We start from the raw sequence: 15,473 nt of genomic DNA, 5'->3' as shown, positions 1-15,473 counted from the left end.
ACACCAGCGGTCTCGTTTTAAGCTGATTGTCTCTTTCAAGGCTTTGTCTTCAATACAGTCACATTCTGAGATAATGGGGGTTATGTCATTGACATATGACTTTGGGGAGGACAAAGTCAACCAGTGTAATAAACCAACATACGGTGTGAAGTAAGGCAGGAGAGAGTGGTTAGGTGAGTGGTTAGGTGACAGTTCAGGTTTAGATAGGATAGCCAAGAAGGTGTCATTGAAATGTCCATTTTGGACTAAAGACCTGAGAGAAGTAAGGGAGTGATCTGGGAGATATTTGAGATAAAACATTTCAGGAGAAGAGACCAGTCAATAGCAAGTTCAGAATCAGAAGAGTAAAAAAGAAGAAAAGACAGACCTATGACCCTGCAATTGCACTCCTGGGTATTTACCCCAAAGATACAGATGTTGTGAAAAGAAGGGCCATCTGGACCCCAATGTTTATAGCAGCAATGGCCACGGTCGCCAAACTATGGAAAGAACCAAGATGCCCTTCAACGGACAAATGGATAAGGAAGATGTGGTCCATATATACTATGGAGTATTATACCTCCATCAGAAAGGATGAATACCCAACTTTTGTAGCAACATGGACCGGACTGGAAGAGATTATGCTGAGTGAAATAAGTCAAGCAGAGATAGTCAATTATCATATGGTCTCACTTATTTGTGGAGCATAACAAATAGCATGGAGGACATGGGGAGATAGAGAGGAGAAGGGAGTTGGGGGAAATTGGAAGGGGAGGTGAACCATGAGAGACTATGGACTCCGAAAAACAATCTGAGGGGTTTGAAGTGGCGGGGGGGTGGGAGGTTGGGGTACCGGGTGGTGGGTATTATGGAGGGCACAGATTGCATGGAGCACTGGGTGTGGTGAAAAAATAATGAATACTGTTTTTCTGAAAATAAATGAATTAATTTATAAAAAAATTAAAAAAAAAAAAGACAGAGGAGTTTTGGTGGGAGCAATGGGCACACTTTGCAAGCCATTGTAGGGAATTTGGCTATTAGTCTCAGGGATACTGAAAGTCATCTAAAATTCAATAAATATCAGATTAGTTAATTAACTAGAAACAAGGAAGGGAAGACTCTTACTTCTAGTTTAGTTATTTGTGAATGCTTATCCTCAAAAGAGATTTACTTAACCCTAACTGCAGAATATAGAGCATGTCAACTCCAAAGTGAAAAATTTACTCACCTGTAGGGTGTTGTAAATTAATTTACCTAGTGTAAATATGCTTAGTGAGAATTTGCAAAAAAATACCAGTACCATTAAGAAGGTATCATAAGTACAACACCATGTCTTAGATTTTGAAGAACTCCATATATAAAAGAAGTGTTCTAAGTAGAGGAGGAATATGTGGCCATGATATAATTTGATTTTTTCTGGCATCCTAGAAAATTCATTAACTGATATCTGTGTTAGTTTCTTATGGCTTCTGTAATAAATTACTACAAACCACAAAAGTGTATTCTCTCACAGATTAGGAGAGAAGTCTTAAATTAAGTGTGTCAACCATGTATCAACATGGTTGGTTCCTTATGGAGTTTCTGAGGGATATTCTATTTCATGCCTGTCTTTTAATTTCTGGTGGTTGAGGGCAATCATTAGCATTTCTTAGCTCATAGCTGCATCAATCCAATCTCTGCCTCCATCTTTGTATGGCCTTCTTTCCTCTGTGTGTGTGTGTGTGTGTGTGTGTGTCCTTTATCTTATAAGGACACACATCATTTGATTTAGGGCCCATCCTAAATTCAGCATGACCTCATCTTAACTAATTATATCTGCAAAGACTCTATTTTCCAAGAGTCCCATTCTAAGGTTCACCATGAACATGAATTTTTGAGAGACACCATTCAACCTGATGTAATGTCCATATCAAAATTGTAAAACTATAGTTCTTAGTAAAACCTATCTGCATGTGGTTTGGTGCAGAACAGGACAATGGTTCTAAACTGGGCTTCCTGGAGGTCCTGGGTGACTCAGTCAGTTGAGCACTTAATTCTTGGTTTCAGTTCAGGTCATGATAACATGGGTTATGAGACCAAGCCTCACTATGAGCTCCATGTTCAGCACGGAGTCTGCTTGAGATTCTCTCCCTCTGCCCTTTCCCCCCACTCAAAAGCACCATCTCTCTCTCTCTCTCTCTTTCTCAAATAAATAAATCTTACAGAAATAAATTGGGTTTCCCATTTGAGTTAGCTGATTCACTTGGTCTGGAGTGATCAGGCATAGCGAATTTGTAATCCATTCTCGTGATTCTAATGAGTAGCCAGGGCTAATTAATTGGTATTCACAAAATTGTAAACACTTGAGCTTCACTGCATGTCTTATCTGATTATCATCCCAAATACCTATCACAGGGTCTGCCTTATAATATACTCAATAAGTACCTATTGGTTAGACTAATGAACAAATAATTTTATAGGATAAATGCAGTTTTGAAAAAAGATTACATACAGTGACCCAAAAGAATAAGAAAGTGATGTTTCATGTTGGAAGTTATAATGGGTTTCATTGCATTTCTTCTAGCATTCGAAAGTTTTGCAGAAACAATTACTTCATTCATCTCCTACCTTCTTTGCCATTAGTAAGTGTCACATATTAGCACCATTTTTCAGATGAAGAAATTGGATCTTCTAGTGCAGTTTTCTCTTCAACTGCAATATTACTTTTTAATACCACCAGGAAATTGATAGATGTCCTACAGAAAAAATAGAATTAGAGGCAGCATTTCTAGTAAAGGAACATAGGTCACCAAGTTTTGGGCACTATATTCAAGATAGGATGATTTAAGAAGCCTAACTGAGGGGTTGGGGAAGGAAATAAAGAACCCCCCCCACAAAGTGAACCAGACATGCTATAGCCAAAGGTTACACAGTCAGACCCAATAAGTGAAGTGTTCTGGTGATTTATTAGAGCCATCATTAGTGCAGTAGAGAAGTCAGAATGTCTACCTAGATTGAGACAGAGAGACATATGCTCATATCCTGGTCCTGCTCCTTCAAAGCTTTATACCCTTAATTCCCTTACCTATAATTTGGCTATCATGTTATTATCTGCCACATGGAGTTCATAGGAAGGTTAAATGATATAATGCTTGTAAAGTGCTTGGCACATAGAAAGTTCTTATTGTTGTGTTAGAACACTGCATTTTAGGTATTATTTATGTCCTTCGTTTCTAAGGGCAAGATCACGTTCAAGTAAAATGTAGAGAACGTTCCTGCTTTACTGTTTATCCTGATGTTATTTCCCCCATGATTACAGGTGAGATCAAAAAGGCTCAGTGAGGTTAGGTTACTTATCTAAAGTCTCAAAGTGAAAAATGGCAAAGCCTAGATTCAAACTAGTTCTTTCTGATTCCAAAGTGGCTAGACTTTCTGCTACAAATGTTATAATTATTAATACATCCTAAATTATTTACATTTTTTATGTTGGCAAGAATACCTTTTTTTTAAAGATTTTATTTATTTATTTGACAGAAATCACAAGTAGGCAGGGAGGCAGGCGGGGGGTGAGGGGAAGCAGGCTCCGCACTGAGTAGGAATCCTAACACAGGGCTCAATCCCAGGACCCCAGGAACATGACCTGAGCCAAAGACAGAGACTTAACTGACTAAGCGACTCAGATGCTCCTACTTATAGCTATTTTAAAAAATGAAATTGCACATTTACATTATTTACCATATAATGAAGTGGCCATTTTGACAGTGACTGAACATTATGGGACCAGACCACACTTGTTGCTCATGTAATTTGTCATCTTAAATTGGAACACTTTGGACATGAAAAGTGGATACTAACAGACGGGATGTTAAGACCCTTGTTGTAAATTGGCACTGTCCAGGGCAAACCCCTACTTTTAGAGAACTATAGATAATTTCCCAACTCCCACACACCATATAAGCAGTTTGGGTCATTTGTGCAGAAGAACGAAGGAAAATTGGGTTTCAATGATCAATTTTAAAGGAACCCAAAGAAAACTGACAACTTTTCCATGTTTTTGTTTTCTGCTAGTATTCTTTGACTCATTCTGCCAAGAGAAGGGGGTGTTAATGTGGACAATCACAAGCACTTAGTACTGGTTTAGAAAGCCTTATAGCTCTTAGCCATCCAGTTGTTTACTAATATTTGCCCAGCAATAAGGTACAATAATTATCCTGTAGTCTGTTGACTAAAGCTCTCTCTGCATTTTTCATGAGACTTGCAGTCAACACAAAGGTAAAGAAAATTCAGTAGAACCCTGCCTTGATTGAGAGAGAAACTGAGTAATAGGCAGGGAAGGACAGAGAGCAGAGAAAGATAAAAGAGAGATACAAATAGAGATATAGAAGGACAAAGAGAGAAAAACGTGGAGTGTGAGAAGCACAAAGATAGAGAGCAAGGAGAAGACAGGTAAAGAAGTGACAAAGGCTAAGGAAGAGAGGGGGAGAGTGAGCTAGAGAAAACAGGGACAGAGAGAGACACAGGAGGGAGCCTGAATGGCTGACAGACCGAGTGGCACTCATTTTATGAGAAACAGGTGTCTTCAAGTAGCATCTCTAAGTAGAGTCAAACTCACTCTATTTATATTTAGATTCTGTAGATCATTTCCAGCAAATTCAGGTACCTTCTGGCTTCCTCATTCTGGATTAACTGATAGATAAAATGTAACTTGTTTACAACCAGGGAAAACAAAACCAGTCAATTAGGAAGGTCAGAGCTCTGCCTCCAACATTCATAAAGTTTCAAAATTAAATGTAGATATTTTCCCCTCATTTTCAGTCATTAACCCGGCTGTTGCCCTTCCTAAAGGTGAACAATTACATCCAGAACTGACAGCAGGACCAGTAACAATGGGCGTAGTTGGCAGCAGTTTTCAATAGAGTATGAACCCAAAATTATTTGGGACCTTCTTTTTTAGAAATAAATTTGGAAATACAAAATAAAATGTGTGTGTGTACTTATAAGCCATAAGCTTATCTGAAAAATAAACATGCTGTCGGATAAGTTCACATTTGCAACTAGTCAAAAATATACTTCCTAGTTTCAACATCAAGTCACTGCTCATAAATCAGTTTGCAAGTGATTCAAAGGAGGGACATACAGATGGGATCACAGTGCCACTGAAACTCTTGGCGCTTGGTCATAGTTACTGATTCCAGGGAAGACACCATGTCTATGGAAACATCATTAGCTCTTTTCCTCCATGTGACATCTACAGGCTGAACATCTAGGAAGAAGAACATTGTCCATAATTCAAAAGCACAAGAAAGAACCTGAACAGCGTTGTTAGTTATGGAGTAGGAGACTTTATTCCCGTGCAAAGCCACAGAAAGTATTCGTTTTTGCTATCAGCTGTACTACAAATGGAGGAAGATAAGCATGCTTCTCATTGTGGCAAAATTGCCATGTTTATCACTGTTGTCATTAGTTGTTGAATTCATAATTCAAGCCCATCACTCACTGTGGACACCTGACATTTACATGTAGTGCCATTTATTGTAGAACAGGAAAAGCAGTCAGTGCAAAATGACCACTGAGATATATGACCACTGAAATCTGGGGGGAGAGGGGGTCACAAATATGGGCCAAACACCCTAGGCTGATTAATTTTCAGTAATGTCAGACTTTTTAAGATGAAATCTTTCCCACTGGTAAAATGAAGACATTTTCATTCAATTGTATCACAATGTGCAGTGATCTATTTATTTGTACTCTTACTTTTTATTCTTTTTGTATTACTTTGTTTCAGGAGTTTTGAAGTGCTAGATCTCTGGTTTAACTTCTTTTTTTTTAAGGTTTTGTCTTTTGGGTTTTTTTTTTTTTTAATTTTTTTTATAGAAAGAGAGATCTCAAGTAGGTAGAGAGACAGGGAGAGAGAACGGGAGAAGCAGACTCCCCACTGAACAGAGAGCCTGATGCGGGGCTTGATCCCAGGACCCTGAGATCATGACCTGAGCCGAAGGCAGAGGCTTTAACCCACTGAGCCACCCAGGCACCCCTAACTTCTTGATGAAAAAAGGGAGTTGGATTAATTTTGATCTCTAAGGCCATAAATTATGAACAGATCATTGGACTCAAAGGTTTATATAGCCAATTAATTTAAGGTATTAACCCATCCATGTAGGTGTCCATAAGAATTAATTGAAAAACTTAATAAATAGAGAAGATTAATCATTGAACATACCTATATTAGTGCCTAATATATATAATATGCTGCAGTAGTTGCTAATAATGCTAATAATCAAAACAGAGTAAGACACTTTCTCATCTCATTAGACATGTTTGCTCAAATATAACTCCACTGAATCCTTCCCTGGCAACCACATTGAAAAATACCAGACTCTTCCACTCCACCTCCCAATCCTACTCACCAACAGAAGTCTCTATGCCTCATCTTTGTTTTCTAACTGACAGACTTTATATTTTGCTATTTATTTTTTTTTACTTTTCTCTGAATATAATGTCTGATGAAAAAGAGTAAGAGTTGGTGTCTGTTTTATTCACTCACATTATTCCCAGCACCTGGACCATGTCTAGCACGTTCTAACCACTCAATAAATGATTTTTGAATAAATGAATTAATGGATGCACAGAATCCTTCAGCAAATCTGAGATTTAGTGAAGGAAATTGGCAAATTAATCATGCAATGCAATCGGTGTTAATACTGATGTACCTGGTTAGACTCTGGAGAGCAGGGACTTTTTCTTATATAACCCATCTATATCCATAGTATACAATAAACATTATTTAAATGTTTATAAGAGCTACAATAAATGCTTGTTTTAAATAAATGAATAAATATTTATGTGATGTAAGGTTTTTAATCTATCAAAGAGTGTTCATGATGGTAAAATGTCCTGCATACTAAGGCATTCTGCTGTTTGACAAACCTTCAACATTAAATTTCTTTTAGTATTATTGGTTTTGGAATGTAGTCAGACTCATCCTTAGCAGAAAGCCTTCATACCCAGATGTCCATTTAGAGTTGGGGAGGAGACTGCTTCACCCACACTGAGGAAATACACCATGCATATTTTAAATGTATCTGCTAATTATAGACATGCAGCTAATCTGTATATGTTGAGACCATAATATAACATATAATCTGATTTCATGCTTTCAGCAGATATTGATTGACACTTTTTATATAACAGGCATTATGCAAGGTAATGGGGATACAGTAGTAGATAAGAAAGATTTGCTTTCTGATTTGAGGATATGGTTGAATATAGTCTGCTGTCTTTTTATGCTCTCTTTGCTTTTCTACTCCTCTGTCCCTGACTTCTTCACAATTAATTGAATATTTTTGGTATTCCATTTTATTTCCTCAGTTGGCTTTTCAACTGCACCACCTCTTACTATTCCTTACCTATTTCCCTAGCATCTAGAGGTTGTAATATGTCTCCTGCCTTTATTCAGACTACTTAGTGTTGATATTATACCACTTAGTGTAAAATGTACTATCAGTAAATTTGCATTTGCCTTCCCGCCCTTATGATATTGTCAAATTTTATATCTATAAATATAATGAATGTCACAATATGTTTTGTCATTGTTGTTTTAAACAAAGGAAATAAAATTATGTAATTCCAATTTCCAAGGCTCTTAATTTTGCTCTTTGTTTCTATCTGTAGATCTTCATATCACGTCATTTCCTTTAACCCTAAAGAAATTCTTTCAGTATTTCTGGTAATGCAGCTCTAGTGGCTATGACTTTTCTCAACTTTGGTTTGTCTGAAAATATCTTTATTTCACTTTCCTTCTCAAAAAACTATTTTCACTGAATATAGAAGTCTGGATTGAAAGTCTGTATATTCCCCCAGAACTTATTCCATTGTATTCTGGCCTCTGTTATTTCTGTGAGAAACCATTCTTATATTATTTTATCTCTATTTGTAATATGTCTTTTTATTCTAGATTTGGGTTTTTTAAGCTTTTTTCCCCATTTTTTTTCAGCAATTTGACTATGGTGTACTTATACATGATTCTTCTAGTATTTATCTTGATTGTGGTTCAATAAGTTTCCTGGATCTGTACATTAATGATTATAACTAAATTTGGAATATTTGGGACATTTTTTTGCAAGCTCTTCTTTCCTGATTCATCTTTTTTTAAAAAAATACATTCATGTTAGATGACTTGATATCTTCTTTTAATTACTAAAAATCTATTTACTTTTTAATCACCTTTTCTCTGTTATTCAGATTGGATGATTTGTCTCTTTTCATCTCTATTCAAGCTCATGACTCTTTCTTCAGTAGTCTCCCATCTGCTGTTAAGTCCACCTAAGGAAGTTTTTATATTTTTGATATTTTAATTCTCATTTTTAGAATTTTTATTTGTTTTCTTTTTATAGTTTTAATTTCATTGCCCAAATTTTTCAACTGGTTACTTGCTATGACCATCTTCTACTTTATGCCATTTTCTATGTATTTTGATATCTGTGTCATCCCTAGGTCTGTTTCTTTTTTTTTTTTTTTTTTTCTAGGTCTGTTTCTATTGATCCTTTTTCTCAAGAACTTGATTATGGGTCACATTTTTCCATTCCTTAACAAGTCAGCTCATTTTCGATGGTGTGATTGTTAAAATGCAGTGTAAGGAGTTTGGATTTTATCTTCTTTTCAAGAGTGTTGAGTATTGTTCTAGAAGGCATTCCATAGTTACTAGCACTTCCTCTGGTCTTAACAACTTTCATTCTATTATTTGTTAGGATAGGTCAATTTTGGTTTTACATGTAGTCATAGGATGTGGCCCTTACTCTAGGAAATGATTCTTACCTCAAAAACATGGTCTGTCTGAGCTCTCCAGTGAATGCCAGTGGTGTTTACTGCAGCAGTGTGGTTTTTTCTCTTCCTTCCTTTTTTTTTTTTTTTTTTTCTTTCCTTTTGGGTCAGAATTTCATCTCCCAGCATGACATGACTTCTGGTATTTCCATTCAATTCTCAGCCCTTTGGCAGCTTGTGCCTCCTCGGTATTATGGGATCTGATCTTGAACATGCATGACTCAGGTCTTGATCAGTGACTGTATTAGTCAGGGTTCTCCAGAGAAACAGAACCAATTGGAGATAGACATGTAGATAAATATGGATACAATGAAAGATTGGCTCACACAGTTATTGAGGCTGAGAAGACCCACAATCTGCCAGGAAAGTTGGTGGTATAGTTCTAGTTCAAACCCAAAGGCCTGAGAATCAGGAATGCCAATGTCTGGGGCGGGAGAAGATGGATGTCCCAATTCACCCTTCCTCTGACCATTGTTCTATTCAAGCCCTCAACTTACTAGATGATGCCACTAGCATTGGTGAAGGTGATTTTCTTCACTCAGTCTACCCATTCAAATACTCATTTCTTCCAGAAACACCCTCACAGACACACTCAAATGATATCTTACCAGCTATCAAAGCACCTCTTAGCTCAGCCAAGTTGACACATAAAATTAATCATCACAATAACCCACATTTAATCTTCTCACAAATCCTTCCCTCTGACACACATATCAATTCTCTCCTTTCGAGCACCTTCTCCTGCAAATTCTAGTCACTTTGGGAGTCCAGAATTCTGAGGTCTATAAGCATGAACTGTATCCCTCTGGACTATGGAAAGAACATGCCACTAGGTAGAGAGAGCCAGGGCACTTGCGGAGGTTACCTCTTAGATTTCTTTTCTCTGAAGTACTACAGTTCTAGATTTCTTGTTGTTCAATACTTGAAAACAGTTGCATCATATGGTTTGACCAGCATTATGGTTTCTTATAGTGGGATAACAGTCAGCAATGGTTACTCTCTAAAAGCTGAATGTAGATATCCTTAATCTTATACTGCAGTAGGAAAGATATGTATCAAATATAAAATAATGTCATCAATTGTTTTAATTATATTCATGATAATGTCATGAAGGAGAAATATAGGAAACTCTACAAGAATATAATAGAGCTGTTCATAATCTAGTTTCATCTGTCATGTAGGATTTTCCTCAGAAAGTGATATTGAACTGAAATCTCAAGGCAGACAGGAGTTAACCAAGCCACAAAGGGGGGGGGGGAAAGAAAAGCTCAGTTAGAGGTAATAGCATCTAGAAAGGACCTGAGGTAGGAGGAAATATCATATACCCAAAGAACTGAAAAAAAAATTAATATCTATTGAATGTACATTATGAAATTATGAACAATCATTGTGCTAAATAAGTGCTTTATTATCTCATTAGATTCTAACAAATTTATGAGGTAGATATTATTATTAATCCATTCTGTTGTTGAGGAAACTGAGATTTAGAGGGATTCAATAAACTTACCCAATGTCATAAGATACTGGGATCTGGTTTCAGGCTGTTTCACTACAGTGCTTGACCACTCAACCACTACACTTTAAGAGGAAAAGAACAGAAATATCTGGTAGCAGAGAGAGAGGTACAGAGATAGAGGAAATTATATGGTGTCTACAACCTAACTTAAGAAAGCTAAAGTTCTCATTGAGGAGAATACACTGTAAAAACAAGGTAGATTAAGGAAAGCCCTTGTCATGATGAGCACTGGGTGATGTATGGAAGTGTTGAATCACTGTATTGTATTCCTGAAACTAATATAACACTAAATGATAACTATACTAGAATTAAAATAAAATAAAATATTTGTTTTTCCACATAATTTGGAAACTTTGGGGACTTTGTTTATATCATTTTTCAACAATTATGATAAATCATATTCTTATTTATTTTGAAGGAAAAGACCCTAGAGAATTTGAATAATGTCTATAGTCAAATAAAAGTTGATTTGTTTATCTACCAGGAAATAAAAACTACTTAGAAGTCATATACAATTTCTATTTAAATGTATTTCTAAAAGGGATCCTTAAACTGTATTTTTACAACAAATATCCTTTAGTATAAGTCCTTCTGTTTTACAAAAAAAGACAGAAACCCAAAAAAGTTTAATAACCTGTCCAAGGTCACTGAACAAGAACTAAAATCTGGGACTTCTGACTCCTGATTAAAAACAACAAATGTATAGTCCAGTTCAAAACATTATAGTCCAGTTCAAAAGATGTTCCAAGGGAGAACATCATTAATTACCAAAATGGGGTGGAGTCAGGGAGTAACCATTAATAGCCTGAGCTTGGGAGGCAGGAAGCTCCCTCTCCTACACCTAGACCTGAGAGTCCTGCAGCTGTTATAGATAGAGTGAGCTTGGCAAGTATCAGAATTTAAGGGGAAAGGAGGAAATCAAGCAACTAGCAAATATTTCTTGAGTGTTTGTCATGTGACAATTTCAGGGGTGCCTATGGAGTTTGGCTGGACACCAAGAAATCAAACATGAAGTGAAAGAGCTGGGTACTAGGTACGACTAAAGCCTTTCTCCTACTGCAGATGGCTGGTAGAACCTTTTCTTTCTAATTCCTTATCAGAATAGGGTCTTACCCTATAGTAGGATGTGATACCCATAACAGTAGCAGGAGGAAGTGCAGCCGAAACAACAGAAAAGATAGAGCAGGGGATGGAGGAGGCCCTTTCCTTCAGGAAGCGTGGAGATACCACAGCAGAAGTTAACCAGAAGTAAATGTGCTTGTATTGAGTTTTAAAGTCTGCATGGACATTTTGAAGTTGATCTTTGGTGAAGGGTCACCAGACTGTGCATACAGTGGCAGGGATTTGAAATGTCCAAAGAAGAGAGCAGACTGTCATGCTTGGGAAGCTAAAATAAAGCAAAATCCTAATGTTCCAGAAGATATTTATAGAGGAAACAGTACTTAGATGGGTGTGTCCCTCTACAAACGTACAAGGAAGAAGCCAACTAAAGATTTCTTTCTATGTAAATCTGATTTATTTTATAAGCTAAAAAACTAACTTAGATACTAATCAAGGAAATGAAATCAGGTCTTGTTTTGGTATTGAAAGTAAATTTATTCACTCATTTGTCAGACATTTATTGATCTCTTCTTATGTGCCAGATGATCAATTAGCACTTGGGATATTAAATAAACAAGACATTCCGTACCATATAAGTGTCAAGGGCAGAGGAGAGACTTGTTTTATGAGTTCCAACAAAGGTAAGAAGAATAGCCTGGCCACTGGCCAATAGTCTAGAGCAAGAGGATGGTTAAAATGTTGTCAGAGAGTAAGGCATGGCCAGCTCATTCAGGGATTGGTGTCTGTGGTAGCAAGTGTGATTTTTTTCTCCAAAGAATAGCATAAAGGTTATAGAGAGCTTTTACAAAGAGAAATGATATGATTTGATTTATGTATCTACTAGTTCTCTGTCCTCCCCCACACAAAAGATTCATCAAGTTTTTACCCAGTGCACCCTGATGATGTGGTAGAATATCCCCAAAAGGAAATAGATTAGTAGCCTTGTGGTCAGAACTCTTTAAAATTCTAAGGTAGGAATTATAAAGTAGAAAACAACACATGATGCATTGCCAGGCCCATATTATAAAGATAGAAGATGGTCTAACCTAGATTTGAATTGATTCTCTTATTATTGCCTTATATTCAACAATTTCTGAATTAATTTGGAGGGGGGACTATATATATATATTTATATATCAACATACAAATTCGGGCGCTGGGCGTTTAGTGGACAAGTTAATGATGAGTTGGACAGTTGTGGGTCTTGACAGCAACAGTTGTTCCAAGATTTTTTTTTTTTTTTAATTTTTTACTAACTTGCCCACCCAAGTGCTATTGATTTTCCTTGACTGGTCCATAACCATGTGAAGTCACATATACAACTCCATCTATTCCAGGGTTAACATTTTGTGAACATGCCTTGCTTCTTCTGGAATTACTTTGCTTGAATAATTCTGTCCATTAATACGCACATGTGAAAAAAAGCCAGGTTGCATCTCTGGGCATATCCACTTGTGCTAATGAGGCTGAGGCTGAATATCAAGGACATCTATTGTCTCACTTTCAGGGAAGGCAAAGGTACTAACAGGTGATTGCGGTGTGAATGATTTATTCAGGGCGTCTATCGCCTCTGTAATCAAAGACGGGGAGCAACAAGAACAGAAAATTGTCACATGGGCCCCAACTCTGGTTTGAATATAGACAGTTCAATCCCATTAATTCTTTCAGTGATCTTCCTAACCTCAGGCCAAAAAAAGCCACCAAATTTTACTTTAACTGCTCAAAAAGACTCGCGAAATTCTATTTCCACTAGCTAATGCACCGTATGATTAAATGCAACATATGGAAAAGTTTTGAAAAGAAAACCTAAACAATGAGAAAGGGGGGGGGGATTATTTCCATTTTTTTTTTTTTCCTTCTGGGGTCCCAACCCACTGCCTGTGATTGCCTGCTTAGCAGATGTCTGCATCCGTCCCTTGCCTGCCCAGCTTCCTGTGATAAGCCGTGCAGCATGCCCGTTTCTTTCCGCAGACAGCATTAACAGAACCCATCGCATATGTTCTAGGTTTCCTCTACGCTCAGAACAGCACCAAGCGCAGCATTAAAGAGCGGCTCATGAAGCTCTTGCCCTGCTCAGCTGCCAAAACGTCGTCTCCTGCTGTTCAAAGCAAGTTTGTTTTTGTTTTTTTTTTCTCCCCCCAACACCCTGCCTGTTTGTTTGTTTTGTTCTTTTAGGTCTGCATGCACTCCAGTTCTCTGCTTCTAAAGGGAAAAAAAAAAATCTATATGTTATATTATGCAAAACCAAGTCTATTGATGTACTCTAGTGTACCCAAACGCCCAGGGGAACTTTTGTGCGATTGTGAGGCCCTTCCCATCTGGCAGGCTGATGGCACAGTGTTAGTTACGAGAGCCTGGACTTCAAAACTTTTGGAAGTTTCTGTTTGATCTGAGAGGTGAGAGTAGCCTTGGGATTTCCATGGGCTCACTGGTTAGCAGAGCTGCTACACACTTCACCCTGCATCACCTTGTAGATTTTCTGACTCATCCATGCATTTGGCACACACCACTCAGATACCCCCAAAGTTCAGAAGAATCACTAGGTTAGAAAAGCTACTACAAAATGGAAACCATTTATGTAAATAGGTTTTTCTTTTTCCTTTGCTCACTCTCTCTCTCTGCATCACTCAGGGTTCTCTAGGAAAACAGAACCAATATATACATTCATACACACATATACATGCATAGACACATGCATATGTGTGTAAATATGCACACGTATGCATATCCACACAAACATGTATAAAGGTATTTATTTTTAGGAATTGGTTCCCATGACTGTGGGGGCTGGCGTGTCTGAAATCCTTAGGGCAGGCTGCCAGGCTGGAAACTCAGGCAGGATGGGAGACTTCAGTCTTGATACAGAATTCCTTCTTCCCAGGAAATCTCAGTTTTTGCCTGGCTGTTCAGCCTGGGATGAGGTCCACCCACATTATCTAGGGTCATCTCCTTTTCATAGAGTCGACTGTTGGTAGATGTTAACCAGGTCTGCAGAATACCTTGACAGCAACATTGAGATTAGTGTTGTTTGAGATAACTGGGTGCCTAACTTAGCCAAGATGACATCGAAGACTAACCTTCACTCTCTCCACCTTCTCTTTCTCTCCAATTTTGTGACAATCTTGAGGAGTAGAAGGTAGAGGGTATCTAAAGGACAATGTTTTATTTATTTTATAATGATGCTAGATACAATTTATAACAAACATTTACATTTATCCTGTGTTTACACTCTTTTTTTTTTTTGAGACTTTATTTATTTATTTATTTGAGAGAGAGAGATTGAACACAGACGGAGAGGAGGAAGTAGACCCCCGGCTGAGCAGGGAGCCCTACACAGGACTCAATCCCAGGACTTTGGGGTCATGACCTGAGCTGAAGGCAGAGGTTTAACTGACTGAGGCACTCTGGTGTCCCCTGTTTACATTATTTCATATACAGTTTTTTTCAAACATCAAACAACTGTTAGAATCAGACAGAGAAGGTGTTGTTCTTTGGCAGTGATGAAACAGCGTATGAAGAATCTCGCTAACACATTCTATGTGTGGGGCTCTAACCCATGCCTTCACCAACTCTTTTTATATTCTGCCTCACCGTCTTATAGGAATTGATAGGCTCAGTGATATAAAAAATGTATTTTTTGTTTTAAGTAAGTAAAATGTATTAAAATGTATTATTTAATTATTTTAAATTTCACTGATCTCTATAATGTAAATAGGGAAACTATAGAAAGTACCTCAAACAACCTGATACATCCAGTCAAAGTCCTAGGATAAAATAGTAACTTCAGTGCATTCTTTAGACAAAATTTATCATAATAATAAGATTTAATTAATTCACTTATTCAGTCACCATAAATGTATTACATGCCAGTACACCGTATGTATTACGTGTCAGTTCCTATTCTCATTTGGGGAGATATAGTAGTAAATAAAAGAGCTTTACAAACTTTCTATTCTACTGGAACATTCTGTGGGGAGAGGGCACAGAACAAAATTACTTTTATTGGTGACAATCTGATGGAGAAAAATTTAAGTTATTGTTGAGATCCATTGCTTCAATTTTTTCCACTCATCGCACA

The 15,473-nt window shown here is 37.3% G+C and overlaps 1 protein-coding gene across 6 annotated transcripts in view; it reads left to right on the top strand.

Annotated features, from left to right (window-relative positions):
- The window catches only part of KCNIP4 (potassium voltage-gated channel interacting protein 4), a 1,139,639-nt gene that overhangs the window by 992,416 nt on the left and 131,750 nt on the right, over positions 1 to 15,473 (top strand). Inside the window, exon 2 of one of the 6 annotated variants that reach the window (XM_032333977.1) lies at positions 13,401 to 13,502. The exons of the other annotated variants lie outside the window; for them this stretch is intronic. Coding sequence (XP_032189868.1) covers positions 13,401 to 13,502 — 102 coding nt within the window. The remainder of the gene's footprint in view (positions 1 to 13,400; positions 13,503 to 15,473) is intronic. 6 annotated transcript variants of the gene reach the window in all.

Source organism: Mustela erminea, chromosome 2 (genome assembly GCF_009829155.1).
Source record: "Mustela erminea isolate mMusErm1 chromosome 2, mMusErm1.Pri, whole genome shotgun sequence".
Taxonomy (NCBI): Eukaryota; Metazoa; Chordata; class Mammalia; order Carnivora; family Mustelidae; genus Mustela; species Mustela erminea.
This window is presented reverse-complemented; position numbering and strand designations above follow the sequence as displayed.